The sequence below is a fragment of the Pseudopipra pipra genome, chromosome 17 (assembly GCF_036250125.1).
Source record: "Pseudopipra pipra isolate bDixPip1 chromosome 17, bDixPip1.hap1, whole genome shotgun sequence".
Classification (NCBI taxonomy): domain Eukaryota; kingdom Metazoa; phylum Chordata; class Aves; order Passeriformes; family Pipridae; genus Pseudopipra; species Pseudopipra pipra.
Genome location: NC_087565.1, coordinates 3,987,224 through 4,003,047, shown reverse-complemented (window position 1 = coordinate 4,003,047; position 15,824 = coordinate 3,987,224). Strand labels below are relative to the sequence as shown.

Sequence of the window (15,824 nt, the reverse complement as noted above, 5' to 3'; positions counted from 1 at the left end):
GTCTGGACTCAATAATCCTTGTGAGTCCCTTCCAACTTAGGAGATTCTGTGAAGTTCAGCTCGGATCACGTCACACTCCAGCTGAAGAAGCACCAAGTCCCTGTTTGAGTTCAGCAACTGAAGTGAAACAAGCTCACCCCAAGCCCAGCTCTTGCTGAATCAGAGCTGCTCAAGATGTGGTGAGGAGCAGGTCACATATCGGTCCCAGGACTCTCTGAGCAGAGCTGGGTGACCCTGGTGGAAGGGGAGCAGACCAGCCCTGTGAGGGGGGTTCAACCTGAGGAGGCTATGACCCCTCCAGAGCATTTTTCTTTCCTGCAGGATTCAAAGTACCCATGCAATATCTTTGTGCAGGAGATAAATGTGCCAAGAGGAGGAAACCTAATTCTCATCTGAGCATCCCAGGCCCAGAGCTGGCTTCTGAGGGATCAGGGAAGGCAGCCAGGTGCTGCTGGCACCTCGGATCTGGGAGGGAGATGGTCTGCCAGGCCCTTACCAAAATGGAGAGTCACCTGGTGATCACTCAGTGTGGGCTTGGGTGTGATGAGCCTGAAATAACCGCCACTGTTCTGCGGCACATTCTGTAAATTCTCAACTAGATTTAAAAGAAAACACACACCCGAGTTCCTGCCAGCACTTGGTGAAAGAAGGAGCCCCCAGCTAAAAGCCACACTCAGAGCCAGCACTGACACTTGATTAATGCCTTCTAAAAATAGGTCCTTGTGTGGGTGGAAGGAGAGCTCGTGAGCACAAACACGGGAGGACAGGCAGGCATGGGGTGGTTTTGGCTGGGTCAGCAAGTGAGCAGTGGTGGGACAAGGCACATGGTGACACAATGTCCCACCCAATGTCACCATGTCCATGGAGGAACATATCTGGACCCAGAGTCCTTCCTCTGGGCTGCAACTGCCAGTGCAGGAGCTTGGTGCTGGAGGAGCCTGGTGGCATCTTTCTAGACCATGCTCAGTGCCATGAATGAATGCCACTGTCATCCTTTGTGCATAAAGCTCCAGCAGACCTTGTTTGAGCAGAACCGTGGGTGTCCTTCAGGGAGACAGGAGCACGTGTGGGTGTAGAGCTCGGTTTGTCCCCAGAGTCCACTCTTGGGGTGTAGATCATGGAATCTCAAAATAGTTTGGGTTGGAAGGGACCTTAAAGCTCATCTCATTCCAACCCCCTGCCGTGGGAAGGGACACCTTCCACTACACCAGGTTACTCCAAGCCACATCCAACCTGGCCTTGAACACTTCTAGGAATGAGGGAGCCACATGTCACTTACTGGTGGGGGGGATTGCCCCTCTCGTCCCCCAGCATGGTGAGTCTCTTCCCCCAGATAACAAGCAACAGGACAAGAGGAAACAGTTGCACCAGGGAAGGTTTAGATTGGACATAAGGAAAAATTTCTTCACCTAGAGGATGCTCAGGCATTGGAACAGGCTGTCCAGGGAAATGGTGGAGTCGTCATTTTTTCTTAGCAGATCCCTGTTTTGCCTCAGATGAACACTTTCCCCCAAAAGAGACACATTTTTCCTCAGATCTGCACTTCCTCCTCATCAAATGTGCATTTTTCCTTAGTAGGTCCCTATTTTGCCTCAGAAGATCTGCACTTTCCCTCAGTAGGTCGACATTTTTCCTCAGATCTGCACTTTGCCCCCCAGCAGATCCCCATTTTGCCTCAGCACATCCCCATTTCACCCCTCAAACCCAGGTTTGCCACCACTCAGCCTGAGGTCAAGATGGGTTTGGACAAGGCTCTAAGGCAAATGGTGGGCTTCTTGGGGTGTCCTGTGCATGGCCAGGGGTTGGACTCTGTTCCTGATAAGCCCCTTCCAACTCAGCGTATTCTATGATTATTTTGCCTCATTATTTTACCTCAGCAAACCAACCCCATGCCCATGCCAGCGCCTCCCCCAGGGCAGCTGCTTCCGCCACTGGCAAACATGGCACCTTCCCTCCCCTCCCGCCCCAAGGGCTGCTCCTGCCACTGGAAAACGTGGAGCCATCCCTCCCTTCCTGCCCTGCTCAAAGCAGCCGTGGCTGATTCATCAGCAAACGCTGTGGCTGGTGGCTTCCACCCCAGGTGGCCACCTCGCCGCCGCCCTTGCCCTCACGCCACGGCGCCATCTTGGATCCGTCACCCTCCCTGTCAGCCCGCCATGTTCCTCTCCCTCACCCCACCATTACCGGCGCTAGCAGACCGAATTTATTTTGTTTGCGACAAACTGCTGGTAGCAAACGCCAGGTCGGAAACAGTGTGTGGGTGGTGGGCGGCTCCCTCCCTCCCTCCCTCCCTCCCTCCACCTGTGCCTCGCTGTCCCCTCAGCTGGAGGCAGCGTTCCACCCCCGGCCATGCCGGCCATGGGCTGGGGCGGTGAAACAGAACAAAAAACGCTCTTTTTTTTTTTTTCCAAGATATTGATCTAAGATGTTCTGAGAAGTACAGGCCGTGGGGCTGTGCCACAGCAGGGTGGGGGATGCAGCTCCTCATCAGCCCAAACCGCCTCGCAAGGGTCACGCTATGATTTAAGTGGAAAAAAGGGCAAACGTGGTGGGTTTTGAGCCCAGCCAAGCCCAGCGGTCCACAGACCCTGACCAGGACAGACACACACTGCTCCAGATCCCACCTGCTGCTGACCAGCCCAGCCAGGAGCATGTGGCACACAGGGACACCATACAGGGACACCATGGTCACCCTCCCCACTGCCTCCTTCATAACATGGGGACACTTGGGAAAGGGGCTGAAAAAAAAGAAAAAAAATTCCTTTTTTCTCATTGCAACCCATGCTTCCATCTGTCCAATTAAAGCAGCCTGAAAAAAAAAATAAACCCCAAAAGTATTTCATTTATTGCTATCGCAAGGATACCATGGGCTCAGATGCATCCCCCCGCCATCACTGGGGTCCCACCTCCCATGGCAGGATCCCTGCTCCCAGCAACACCTGCAGCTCTCAACCATCATTAGGGTCCTGCCCAGGACCCCCACTCTCAGCAGCCCCCTGCCATCATTGGGGTCCCACATCCCCCACCAGGACCCCCACTCTCGACAGCACCAGGACTGCCTGTGCTTGATTTCCTGCCTGGCATGTGGAGTGACCCAAACCCTGACTGGTCTGACCCATGGCAGAGCCTCTTGAGCACCATCCCCTCATCACCAAAAATAGATCCGAGCAGTTAAAAAAAAAAACAACAAAAAACGACAAAAAAAACCAGACAAAAAAGGCGAACAATGTCTGCTTGACCATCAAAGAGCAACCACAGTCATTTCGAGGCAGGAACACCTGAGAAGAGGACTTTCAGGTTCTGTTTTCTCTTTCTGCAGCAGATGGGCTGAGTTTTCTCTGAAACAGATGAAATCTCTCCTTGCCCGAGGTAACCGTACAAGGAGCTTCAGTGCTGGCAGCTGCTCCACTTGTGGGCTTGGTGGGGCTGGAAAGAAGCCCAGGGATCAATGGGTCAGAAGAAACGACTCATTTTCCTTTTGAACTTGTTACCTGCTTGTTTCTCATTTGGGCAGAAAGAGGCAAAACTTGTGGGCTGAAACCTGGGTGCTCACCCCAATACTCATCCGAGAACTCGGCAATTCATTGCAGGAGTGGGCTGTGCTGTCAAGGCCACCTCCTTGGCCTGAGTTTGCGTGAGCAACGTGCTGCAGCTCTCTGGACCTGGCATCTCCAGCCCACAGCTCTGTAGGAAACAATCTTAGCCAATTGTTAAAATAATGCTGAATTTCCGTGTATTATAAACAAGAAGACTTGTTGCAAAGAATGGCTGTTGGCATCAAACACTCTGCTCTGCTCACAGAGGCGGGTTCTCAAAAGTCAGTATCGAAACAGGGATGGAAAACGGGGTATTTTGAAGCTGTTCTATGAGGAGTGTCATGCACAGTGATCATGCAAGCTGATATATCCAACACGCTACACACAAACGTGTTTACCTGGTGCTACTGGAAAATTTTTCAGCAGCACCTTCATACTGTCTGCTGCTAGAGAGATCCTTGGCCAAGCTCACTCACCAAAGAGGCATTTATAAACACCCAAGACATTTAAAAGACTTTATTGGACCTCAGTTCCTTTGGACAAGGGCCTGGAGTGACAGGACAAGTGAGAACAGCTCCAAACTGACAGAAGGCAGGGTTAAGTGGGATATTGGAAAGACATTCTTCCCTGTGAAGGTGGTGAGGCACTGACACAGGTCACCTAGAGAAGCTGTGGCTGTCCCATCCGTGGAAGTGTTCAAGGTCAGGTTGGACAGGGCTCAGGGCAACCTGGTCTAGTAGAAGGTGCCCTTCCCCATGACAATAAATTTCCAGTTAACATTTGTTGAATCACAGAATCTGAAAATGGTTTGGGTTGGAAGGGACCTTTAAGCTCATCTAATTCCAACCCTCTGCCATGGGGCTGTGCCCCTCCAGACCAAGAGACATCACTTCAGATGGACCTGGATCCTTTGACAGCACCCGTATTTTCACAGCAGGCAGTTTTCCACCTTTTTCTTCGCTCTCCTCTGTTCTACAGCCAAAATGACTCTTCTGCACACACCAAGGATAACGAAAGATAAAAATAAATGGCTCCCCTCCAGATCTGCTCTCTTGAAACCGTGAGACAAGGCTCTCCTGTCTGGGCTTGGCCACACTGGAGGATCTGCTGTCTGAGCTGGAGTGGCTTTAGGGTGGAATGGGATGCAGACAACTCCACAGCTCCTGGTCAGGACAGGATGGGGCTTTGCCTTGTAACTCCGTTCAGAGAAGCAGCATTTAGAAAACACTTTTTTGATGGGTGGGGTGGGAAGGACAGTCTTCTTGTTGAACTGAGGAGCAGGACCTCTCCACCCCTCAGGGACAGGGAGAGGGAAGCCAGAGCAGCTGGACTGGGCACTGGAGGATGGTCTGCAGCTCCCACACCCAGGGCATCCCTCCTCACCTCCCTCTCCATCTAACAGCACTTTCTCATTTTCAAACGAGTCAAGAGAACCACTAAAACACAGAGTAGTGTTGGGGTTTCTTTCTTTGCCTCACTTCTCTCTGCCGCCCTGCCTGTCCAGCGTGTAATGGAAATTTTACCACAGTCGCTCGATGAGCAAACAGGAAGCCAGCAGAGAGCGTGTCAGCTCTCTGTGGCCCAGCTCAGCTCAGCAGGGTGACAAGGAAGGCCATAAAAGCCAGCAGGGGGGTGGCAGCGGGATGGAGAGTGAGCCAGAGGCGCCAAGGCTGGCAGCAGAGCAGGGGAGCTGGTTCTGGGTTCGCAGGTAAGGCAGGCGCTGCCCTGAACCTTCTTTTTCTCCTTCTGCAAATGATTCCTGATAATTCTGGAGAGTACTTTCCACTGTTTGCTTGGGGCCAGTTGGGAGGATTCTGCCACTACCTTATTCTCTGTCCCAAACTCGCTAAAATTTCACCTTGCTCTGAGAAACTAATTCTATTTGTGTTTTTCCTCTTCTTTTTCATCTTTCCAAGCCCATAATACAAAGCTTAAAACTCCCCAAAGCCACTCAGATTTCCAGCTGAGGTATTGGAGAAGGTAAAGCTGAGCTGTAGTCACACAAAACTTGTGCTCCTGCCAGAAAGATTTTTCTTCCCTTTGCTCCCAGGAAAATCCAGAGTCACTCTGTTGAATAGTCTTGGCACTGTGGGGGTTACCCAGAGCTGCATCTGGCTCAGTGCACACCACACAAGTGGGTATTAGGACCCAAACGAAGCAAGAAATCTAGAAAGGGACTGAAAATGGATCACAGTTTTCCTTCCTCTGTGTCTTTTGCTGACAGCTTTCCAGGCTGGCTCACTCCTTGCATGTAGCTTGTCAGTGACGAACTGGAAAAACCTTTCCTTTTGATTTTCTACTTAGTGCACTCATTTTGATTGATGGGCTTTTAACACTCATTTTTCCATACAACTCCCTGAAAGGAGGTTGTAGCCAGGTGGGGGTCGGTGTCTTCTCCAGGGAAAAAAGTGACAGGACAAGAAGAAACAGCCTTAAATTGCGCTTGCCAAGGTTTAGCTTGGATATTACAGACATTTCTTCACCAAAGCAGTCGTCCAACACTGGAAGAGGGCTGGACCTGCCCAGAGAAGTGGTGGGGTCACCATCCCTAGAGGGATTTAAAAGTGTGGATGTGGCACTTTAGGACGTGGTTTAGTGGTGGGCTTGGCAGTGCTGGGGGAGTGGTTGAACTCAGTGATCTTAAAGGGCTTTTCCAAACCAAAGGGTTCTGTGGTTCCGTGATTCCATGGGAGCATGCGGGGTGATATGAGAGGATTGGTTAGGTCCCACAGATAACACCACCATAAAACCAGAGTCAAGGGGCTGCTTCTCTGCTGTCTCCTCCAAATCCCTCAGAGATTGGAAGGTCTGGGCAAGTACACAGTGTGGGGCACAAGGCACACGGCTGGGGGTTTGGCGGCTGCCTCGGCGAGGGGCACCTCGAGGACTGTCTAACCTGAGAATGGTGAAACATCAGGGTCAATCTCAGGTTCGTCAGCCCATGAGATGCCTTCTCCAGAGCGGGACGGGCAGCGCCGGCCCCCACCGGCCCCGTGGCTGCTCATGGGGAAGCACATGTAGAAGCGCAGCGGGGAGCAGGGAGGCACCAGAGCTTCATCTGCACCCTGGCACGGCTGTTTGTGAGGATGGGGAAGGACCAGGGCTCGTGTCAGCTCCCCAGGGAGAAAAGGGAGGAAAGTGGCCAGCAAATCCCACCTGTTCCTCAGGAGAAGCTGCTGGAAGCTCGGCCGCACGTTAGTGCCAAAGCTGTCACAGTCAGTGACACAGCAGCTGCCACATGTGAGTTGCTGTTCATGAGAGAGAAGGCTCCAAGTATTAAAAATACCTAATTAGGAACCTCTTCGATTCCCACCCCGATCTGTGCCTCTGTGCGCCAGTGAGCACAGCCCAGGGGTGAGTTTGGCATCCCTGAAAGCATCATTAACACATCGCCCCTCACACTCCTGACTAGAGGAAGAGACAGTTACAGCCCCAAAAGTGACGATAATGAATCCCCAGGCAGCACACAGGGCCTGTCAGCGCTGGATGTGTCAGTAATTTATGAAGGGAGCACAAAAATATAGCTTTTTTTTTTTTTTAATTTTCCAAGTTGAGCTTCCTAAATAAAACACGAGTACAAGACACACTTGTCGCAATCAGTCTTTCCTACAATGAAATGATTAATCCTAAAGATAAACGGTCTGAAGAGTTACCAGCCCCAGTGCAGGCCATGGGGTAAGGGATGAACTGAGCTGCCTCCCTCTGTGTCTGCTCCTGGCCATGTGGATGCTAGTGCAGGAGCAGCAATCCCTGCCTAGAGCCACTGGCTCTCTCCTTTCAAACCAAGGTGGCCCCCAAAGCCCCACAGGTGATTCCAGGCAGGGGAGCACCAGCACCCACCAAGTCCTGACCTGACTTCAAGGTGATTCAAAACCATTCCAGGAGCCCCCATGAGCAGCTGGGCAGCACAGGGAAGGCAGCTCCATTCCCCTGCGCTGGGATCCAGCCGCTGGCGGAGCCTTCTCCTGGAGTTCCTTCTCCTCCTGGGATTTTGGGGGTCTCATTTGCCCTCAGCCCCCAGCGGGTCTGGGGGATGCCCTGGGAGCTGCAGGCAGGGTCCCTGGCAGGAGAGCAGGGCCAGGCTCAGCACCAGTGTCAGGGTGGGGGGCAGCACGGGGTCAGGCGTGGGGGGCAGGGGGGAGAAGTGGGCTCAGGTGGAACACTGGAAATGACAGCAGATCTCAATGATTCAGTGAAGAAAAGGACTGACAAAGCTCACAAAGCTCACAAAGCCAGCGGGAGGCAGCTGCTCCCCCACCCCCTTCCCTCCCAGTGCTCGCTCTGCTGCTGCTGGAGTTATTCTGCAATTGGGGGGGCACAGGAGACCCCCCCCCACTTGTCACATCCGCAGAGCCCCTGAGCCCTTCCCAGTGACCCTCAGAACGTGGCAGAGCCCTTGTTTTCTTGGGTGGCTCCTGCCATGGAGAAGGATGGGGGGGTTCTTGCCATTCATTCAAGTTCTACTTAATGTGGGCTTGTTTGGTTTTTTTCCCCTTCTCTTGAAATGTTTGTTCCTCATGAGGGAATTTTAATTTTAGATACAGCAGTGCTTCTGCAAAGAGAAGTGATTTCTGAGCTCTGAGGGCCAGGTGATGGAGGTGCCGTCAGGGAGGGAGGGAAAGGCAAATGAATCCCTCGTGTAGTTCCCTTGGATTCTGGGAGGCATCCCAAAGTGTGTGTCTGTGATGGGATCAGGCCAGGGGCAGAACATGCCTTTGTGCTGTGCCAAAGAGGGTCAACTGTGCTCCAGAAGCGCATTTCACTTCTGCAGTGAAGTTTTCATGTGAGAGCCGGAGAGGGATCACTGGGAGGAGCCAGGAAGGAGTCAGAGCTGCCTTTCCCAAACAACTGCCAGAGGAGCCATCAGGAAAACTTTCCCTGCGACATGAAAGGCTGTAGAGCTCAAGGCCGAGCCCACACACACGGCTGTGCCCCAGCGTGCCCCTCTGCCGTGGGCACACATGACCCTGAGGGGACCAGGGGTCTCCATGGGGGTGTCCAGGGTCCAAGTGCCAGGAAACACATCCTGGTGCTATGTGGGAGCGTGGGGCTCAACCAGCTGGTCCTGCTGCACCCCCAGTCGCCCCTGTCGCACACAGAGGGTCTGTCATGCACACACATGTACTCACACACACAACCCCCCACCTCTCCCACGCCCCCGGGCTCCCCTCCCACCTCCTGAACATCCCCCCCCCACCGCCGACACGCACAGCAACACCCCTCAGACCATTTGTACCCTCTTGCATGCACGCCCCACACACCCGCACGACCCCCCAAAACAATCACCCCACGCACCCCCAGACTCACACGCCCATGAACACCCGTGTCCCTCTCCCAGACTCTCTCTCTCTTCATCCCACGTATCCCCGTGTCCCCCCAGAATCTCACCCCCACGCACTCCTGTGTACCCCCAAGTGCTCCCCCAGACTCTCCACCCCCCGCATGCCCGACTGCCCCCCGTGTCCCCCCGACTGTCCCCCCGTTCAGCACCGCGGACAGATCCCGGCCCCGCTCCCATCACGTGGCTCCCACCGCCCCTATATAGCGCGGGTGCGGGCGGCGCGGAGCGGCGCGTCCTGCGGGAGGAGCGGAGCGGAGGAGAGCGGTGAGACACGCACCGGGAACCGGGACAGCCACCGCCCCGGGAGCCCCGGCCCGAGGAGGAGGGTCCCGACTCCGGGAATATCCGGTCCCGGGGAGAGGACGGTCCCATCCCGGGGTGGGGGAGGGTGTCCCGTCGCAGGGGGTTCGCAGGTCCTGGGGGGTCCCATCCCAGCTGCCGCGTGTGTCTCATGCCCGGAGGGGTGTCCCATCCCGGGAGAAAGGGTGTCCCGTCCCCAGGTGGGTGGGCCCCAGCCTGCGTGGGGGTCCTGTCCCCAGAAGGATCCTGTCCCAGCGACGGGGGGCGGAGTTCCCATCGGAGGGGGTGGGGGTCCCGTCCCGGGGGGCTCCATCCCCAGGGGATCTCATCCCTGGGGCGGGGGTCCCCCATGGGGTGAAGCCCGTGGAGTGACCCCTAACCGCAGCAGGGGGATGTGGGGGTCCGGGGTGTGGGGGGGCTGCCCTTACAGGCGTCTGGCCCCGGAGTGGCTGCGATGCGGGTCAGGATGATTTCGGCTGCCTCCGTCCTCGTCCTGCTCTTCCTGCCCTCGGAGACCTGCTCACCCCTGCAGTGGCCCCGGGGCCCATCCCGCAGGCTGACCCTGGCCCCCCAAGCCACCTGGGAGCCCTGGATGGGCGCCCCGCGACCCTCGGTCCCTGCCGCCCATCCCCTGCCCCAAAGACTGTGTCAGCTTCACGGGGCAGAGCCCACCCCGGCCCCCCGAGCCCCGCGGGCGCTGCAAACCGGCAAGAGGCGAGACGGCAAACCCAATTCGTTGGATCTCACCTTCCACCTCCTGCGCGAGTTCCTGGAGATGTCCCGGGAGGAGAGACTGGCCCAGAAGGCACTCAGCAATAAGCTCTTGCTGCAGAGTATAGGAAAATGAGGGACGGTCGCTGAAGGGGGGGAATGAAGGAGATCGACCCCACAGCGAGACGCCACGGCACAGCAGAGAACGGGGGGAATGCCGAGGGCTGCAGCCGTGCCCAGGGAGCCCCCACCTTGCCTGGCAGGGTCCCTGTCACTGCGTCCCGCGTGTCACTGTTGTGCATTAAAGTCACCCTCGTACCTGCCCTGCTGTTGTACTTTTATGTATCCTCCTCCCGTCATGAACCTATCACCAAACCAGGTCTCCCCCCAAACACCGGAGCAATCCCAGATGTATCCCTGGGTGAAAAGCAACAACATAAATTAGAGCTCCGAGCGGTGCGGCTTGTGCCTCCCCGGCTGGGAGCTGCACCCCGGGACCCAGCCAGGGCTTCTCCTCCTCCAGTATACCTGTGACCGGCTCAGAGAGCCGCCGCTTCCCGGCTTCGCAGCAAGTCTGCACCTTGCCGTGTCGCAGCTGGGGATTTGGGACAAGGTTTGAGGTTGGCAGCACTCAGAGGAAGATGAGCATTCATGTAAAGCATTGGCAGCAAGAGCACTGCAGGCCCCCCAAGGGGTCCTTGTCCCCTCCCTCCCCACTCTGTGTCCTCTCTGGGGCACGGACACACACCCCCCAGCGTCTCAATCCCCCTCCCGCAATCACAGCCCCGTGCTCGGAGCGGCTGTTCCCACCCCAGCCTGTGCAGGGTCTGCTGCTGGGCACGACGGGGCTGAAGGGGGTCTGGGAGGGCTCCCAGGCACTGACTGTCACTGTGGAAGGAGGGAAAGTGTCCTGGGGCTCCCGTGATCCCCAAGAGCACAATGTCACAGAATCCCAGAATGGTTTGGGTTGGAAAGAACCTTAAAGCTCATCTCATTCCATCACCCTGCCATGGAACCCTCCACTAGACCCATTCGACCAGACAACCCCAAATTTAGACAGGATGATTTTTTGCTCACCTCCATCAAACATGGAACTCATCTTTCCAAAATGAACGATCGTAGTGAAGCTGTGCAGGTCAGAATAGATGCTGGTGCCACCCCCAGCAGGAGCAGCCCTGCATTCCCCCAGGCCTGGGTGGCTGGATGGGTCTGTGCTGCCTTGGCTCCCACCTTGGCTTCCATCAGTCTTGTAGCACCCTCAGCACATCTTCTGCTCATCTTTGCTTCAGTCTCTCTGCTGGTGACACCAGGAGCAAAACCACTGTCCAATAACCTGAGCTTCTCCAAAAAAGGGTGTTTTTACCGGTCAGTCAGACATCTCCTGCCCCCTTCCCCAGCCCTGAAACAATTTCTCACCCCACCTGACAACTCTAACCTGCACTTATACCCCAAATACCTGCCAGACTTTTGCACCACATGAAGATCTTTGGCTTTTAAGGCTCAGAACCAGCTGGGACCCTATGGCAGGTGCAGGAGGGGCAGAGGGGAGTGACTGCACTCCCTGCCCCAGGGACCCTGCACCCAACCCCACACAGTGTGCCCGTCCCAGGGACAGGTGACCTCTCCCATCTCCCCTCCAGCCCCTCCATGTCCCACAGTCTCTCCCTCTCGCACCAACTTCCAGGGTGCAGATGTGGAAAGAAAAAGCCGGTGGGCATTTCTGCATTGAAAACATTTATTTTACAACAGTGGTTTCCGATAACTTAGCAATCTTTATTTTAGTTTATATTCGGACATACAAGACACAAATTACCATGCTAAAACAGAAAATAATTCCTTCTGCCGTCGCTGCGGGTATGTACAGGAGCTCAGTAGTATCGAGTGTTACAATCCACAAAGTTCAGACAGCCACGTCTACTTACAGACAACTCAAAGTATGGTCCTTTAGTAACATAACAAAATAGATATATGTCTATATTATAATTGCTTCTCAGATGCATTTATACTTCGATTGTGGTGGGTTTGGTTTTTTTTGTTTTGTTTTTTTTTTTTTAACTATTTTTTCCTTTTTTAAAGATGGGCTCCCCCTACCCCCACCCCCCACCCGAGTTGAAGTGCAGTGCAAACGCAGACGCGCCTCTCCCGGCGCCCTCAGCTCCCGCCAGCTCCGTAAGGAGGCCGGGACAACCAAACCCATGAGGAATTACACAGTTCAGGGCCTTGCTCACATGCAAAATGAACATAAACCGCCTGGGATGTCAGCAGTGACACCAACCAACCCATCCACACCCCGCCCCAGCCTGGCGGGCGACAGTGGGATGAGAGGGAGGAAGGAATGACAGCGATCGGCTCAGCATCCAGCAAGGAAACAGCGCGTTTGGAATTGGCAAACTCGGAGTTCATCAACCATGATGGACACAAACAGAACTTCAGAGGTGCCAGCAGTAAAAATCTCCCCAGTATTCCCCCATTTCTGCTGTGAAGCAGGAACCCCTGGTGTGCTGCATGGCAGGAACAGCCCCTGGAAGGAACGGCCTGAGGAGGAGGAGAAGGAGGAGGAGGGCGGCAGCAGCTCCACCCAGCATGTGTAGAGGGGACGTGGTGGGACTCACAGGTACATTGGCCACAACTGTTGTGCCTTCACATGGATCACTGCCAGCTTCAGGTTTAGGAATTTCAGTAACTCCAAGTCCTTACAGAACCAACGTGCAAGCAGAGGGACTGCGCCCGGCCGTGCAAACACACCACACTGCTCACGTGGGAACTCACCCGAGCAGAGCGTGGGGAGCAGAAGGTGCTTCTCCCACTTGTGTGACCCATTTATTTATACAACAGGCTCCGTGTCCTCAGCAGTCCCTTGACCCTATGGGTCTGGTTTGGGTTTTCCTGCAGCTGAGAGGAAAGAAGCACAAAAGAGGAACACACCTTCCACTTGTCTGGCTGAGTTTAGAGCAGTACTTTGAGCCAAATTTCACATTTTTATCACCAAATTAAAACCAGCAGCAAGTCCTAGGTGCACACCTGTTGTATAAATATATACATATGTGCATATATACATACATACACACGCGTGATGCTGCAGCACAGCCCTCAGCACAGGATGGACCTTGCTCTGTGAGCTCACCCAGCCCCGCTCCGGGGAGTCCAACGTGGTGAAAACCAGGGAAAAACCCCAAATCAATGTGTTCTATCCCAGCTCCAGTGATGAGCACATTGACCACATCTGAACACCCCACGGACCAGTTGCACGAGTCCAAGTCACTCCAGAGCTGCCCCTGTGCCCTCTGCCAGGTCTCCCTTCTCTCCTCCAAAGGAAAGCTGGAGCAGGCAAAGGGGGCCAGGACAAGGGGCAGCTCATGGAATTCAAGCAGATTGTTAAATTTTTGGAATGGTCTGACAAGTAACCGCTCACAGACTGCAAGAGCACACCCACAGGGCTGGCCGTGGGGAGAGGGAGCAGAGAAGACAATGGCACTCGGGAATGAACAGCCAGTTTATATAAGAGCTTCCTCTATACATATACATATATATATATATATATAACCACCAGAATTTCCAGCATCTATCCTTTTAATACCAAAATCAACTGTGCATGTAACATTGGCATAATGAAAGTTTGTCTTCCAGATTTCTGGCATTTGGCTTGTGCAAACGTCAAGGACAGCCAGGTTCCCTCCTGCGGCTTCTCCTCGTAAAGAAAGCGTCTTCTTAGAAGGACATGGGAATTGCAGTCTTGCCAAGTCCCAGATAGTCCCAGTAAGTCTCCCAAGGCAGTTCATGGAGCAGACAACGGATCTTGTGGGAGCTGAACACTGACAAATTTCCTGCCACCTGGTGAGCTACCGGTTATGATTCTTTTGAGAGATTTTAAGCAGCTGTTGGTGCAATGAGACACTACAAACTAGATGATTTCCACTAGAACACAGAGAAGCGGCACCAGATGATGAAGCATGTGAAGTTTATACCAACCTGACACTACAAACACGAGTACTGGGGGGTTACAGCTCAGTGCTCCGAGATTAACGCGCATTTAAACACCATCCGGAATTATTAACACGAGGTGGGGGCTGCAAACGCCGCCCTGACCACCCTGCTGGGGTCACCTGTTAAACATGATGCCAAGATACAGGTACACTGGGTACAAAAAACCTGCAGCACAAATCTCCTAAATTATCCAGAAATGGCAAAAGACTGAAGGGCACAGGGACAGACGAAGGGCACAAAGTAGGTGAGAGAAGCAGGTGCCTCTCTCACGGAGTGTGTGTGGTACAAACGCCCTGGTACAGCCCCCCAAAGTGCACTGGTGTCCCGCCACACCACACAATCGTCTCGTGGATGGGACAGGAATAGCTTTTCCATCAGGCTCCTGCCCTGGTTACACCTGTGTGAGGGTGTTTCCAGGCTGACAGGATGGGGGTTGGAGAGTTGCACTGCCCTGACCGCAGCCCTGCTGCAGGACTGGGTGTTTCTGTGCCCAAGCACTCCTCAGTTCTGCTCCTCCAAACCTCCAAGAGCATCCCACTGTAAGAACACTAGGAGTGCTAATATCTAAAGCAGTTTAAAAAGCTTACAAATCTAAAAAGAAGACTAAAAAGGGAACATTTCTCTAAAACGTCACTGCATGGGACCAGCAGAAACCGACACCCTACGGGACGCCACCGAGGCTTACATAAATTTATATACAGATAAATATTTAAGAATTTCCTACAAAAATCACTAACAAAATGAGACTGGCATTTAAGGGCTGCAATGCCCCTCCAGTACAGTGCATTGGGGATGCCCCCATCCCCAGGGAGGACGGGCAGGGCAGATCCAGCACCTCCTTCTCCAGCAGTTCCACACACCGGGAGGGACAGACAGCACCCGAGTGCTCTCGGCAGCAGCTTTCCCTCCTCAGCCTAAGCTAGGAATGACTCTCCATGCAACACAGCTCAGGGATAAAGTCAGTGGTCCTGAACACCAGCTCTCCAGATAGGATTCATCCTGATTGAGCTACAAGTGCTAAGGAAATCAGTGCTGGAGAGGTTGGAGGAGCTGGACGGAGCTGGCTGAACGACTGAAAACGGAGGGCTCAGGCAACTCGTACAAATGATACAACTTTAAAGAAACAAATAAATAAATAAAATCCAAGCTCAAGTTTTGATTCTGGCAAGATGTTGGACAGAGATGGACAGTGCTCAGGTTTGATTTTGGAGGGAAACATTCTGCACTAAGCCAGGTCAGGGACGCAGTGCTGGGACACTGCAGCTCCACCTGCCCAAGCTCAGACCTCCTGTCTGAGCTGCTCCACCAGATTTTAAAACATGATTCCCGATATAACTTTACATTTACTAGGATTCCACTTGGTCATATTTAAGTGTAACTCATGTTAGAGCCCAGGGTACTCTTGTACCTTCCCTCCAAGAGGGGAAAAGTGGGCATTAATCTACTTATCTTCCAATTACATGATTTTGGCTTTAAAGGAGGAATGTCTAAATCACTTCCTTACATAGTTCAAGAACTTCATTAATACACAACAATCCTAAAGTCAAGAGGTTAGACAGTAACACTGGCGAACTTTAAACAGCTTCAAAAAACATGAATATTCATGTAGAATTATGTTTTTCCATCATTCTCTGTAACTGGGATCTCAGGGTAGTTTCCCTTGGATCATCTAACATCACTCTGGCACGTAACAGACTAATTTCCTGTTCACACACCACCCACAGACAACTGACAGGAAAGCAGTCTCTCTCCAAACTCATCCCTTGCTAAGCAAAGAACTAAAACTGTAGATTTATCTTGGATGTCATCTTTCCCCACGGATAATGGTGCTACCTCTGGTCCTCACGTGCTGCCCATACTTTGGTTCATCAGGAGCCTGCAGAGCGACTCCAGGTGTGTCCCACACCTCCTTGGAGCCACAACTTCCCACCAGCCTCCTTGCTTCCATGGAA

At 53.5% G+C, this 15,824-nt stretch overlaps 2 protein-coding genes across 2 annotated transcripts in view; one reads left to right on the top strand and one right to left on the bottom strand.

The window, feature by feature from the left end:
- The first annotated feature begins 9,631 nt into the window (after positions 1-9,631).
- LOC135423840 (corticoliberin-like) lies at positions 9,632-10,024 on the top strand. Its single transcript, XM_064674479.1, has one exon. The coding sequence runs from the start codon at positions 9,632-9,634 to the stop codon at positions 10,022-10,024; it is 393 nt and encodes a 130-aa protein (XP_064530549.1).
- Positions 10,025-11,640: 1,616 nt separating this feature from the next.
- DNAJC5 (DnaJ heat shock protein family (Hsp40) member C5) overlaps positions 11,641-15,824 on the bottom strand; it is a 31,848-nt gene continuing 27,664 nt past the window's right edge. Inside the window, exon 7 of the transcript XR_010434832.1 lies at positions 11,641-15,794. The gene's annotated coding sequence lies outside the window, so the exon portion shown is untranslated. The remainder of the gene's footprint in view (positions 15,795-15,824) is intronic.

Coding starts and splice junctions, on each gene's coding strand:
- LOC135423840 (XM_064674479.1), top strand. CDS start 9,632: ATGCGGGTCAGGATGATTTCGGCTGCCTCCGTCCTCGTCCTGCTCTTC.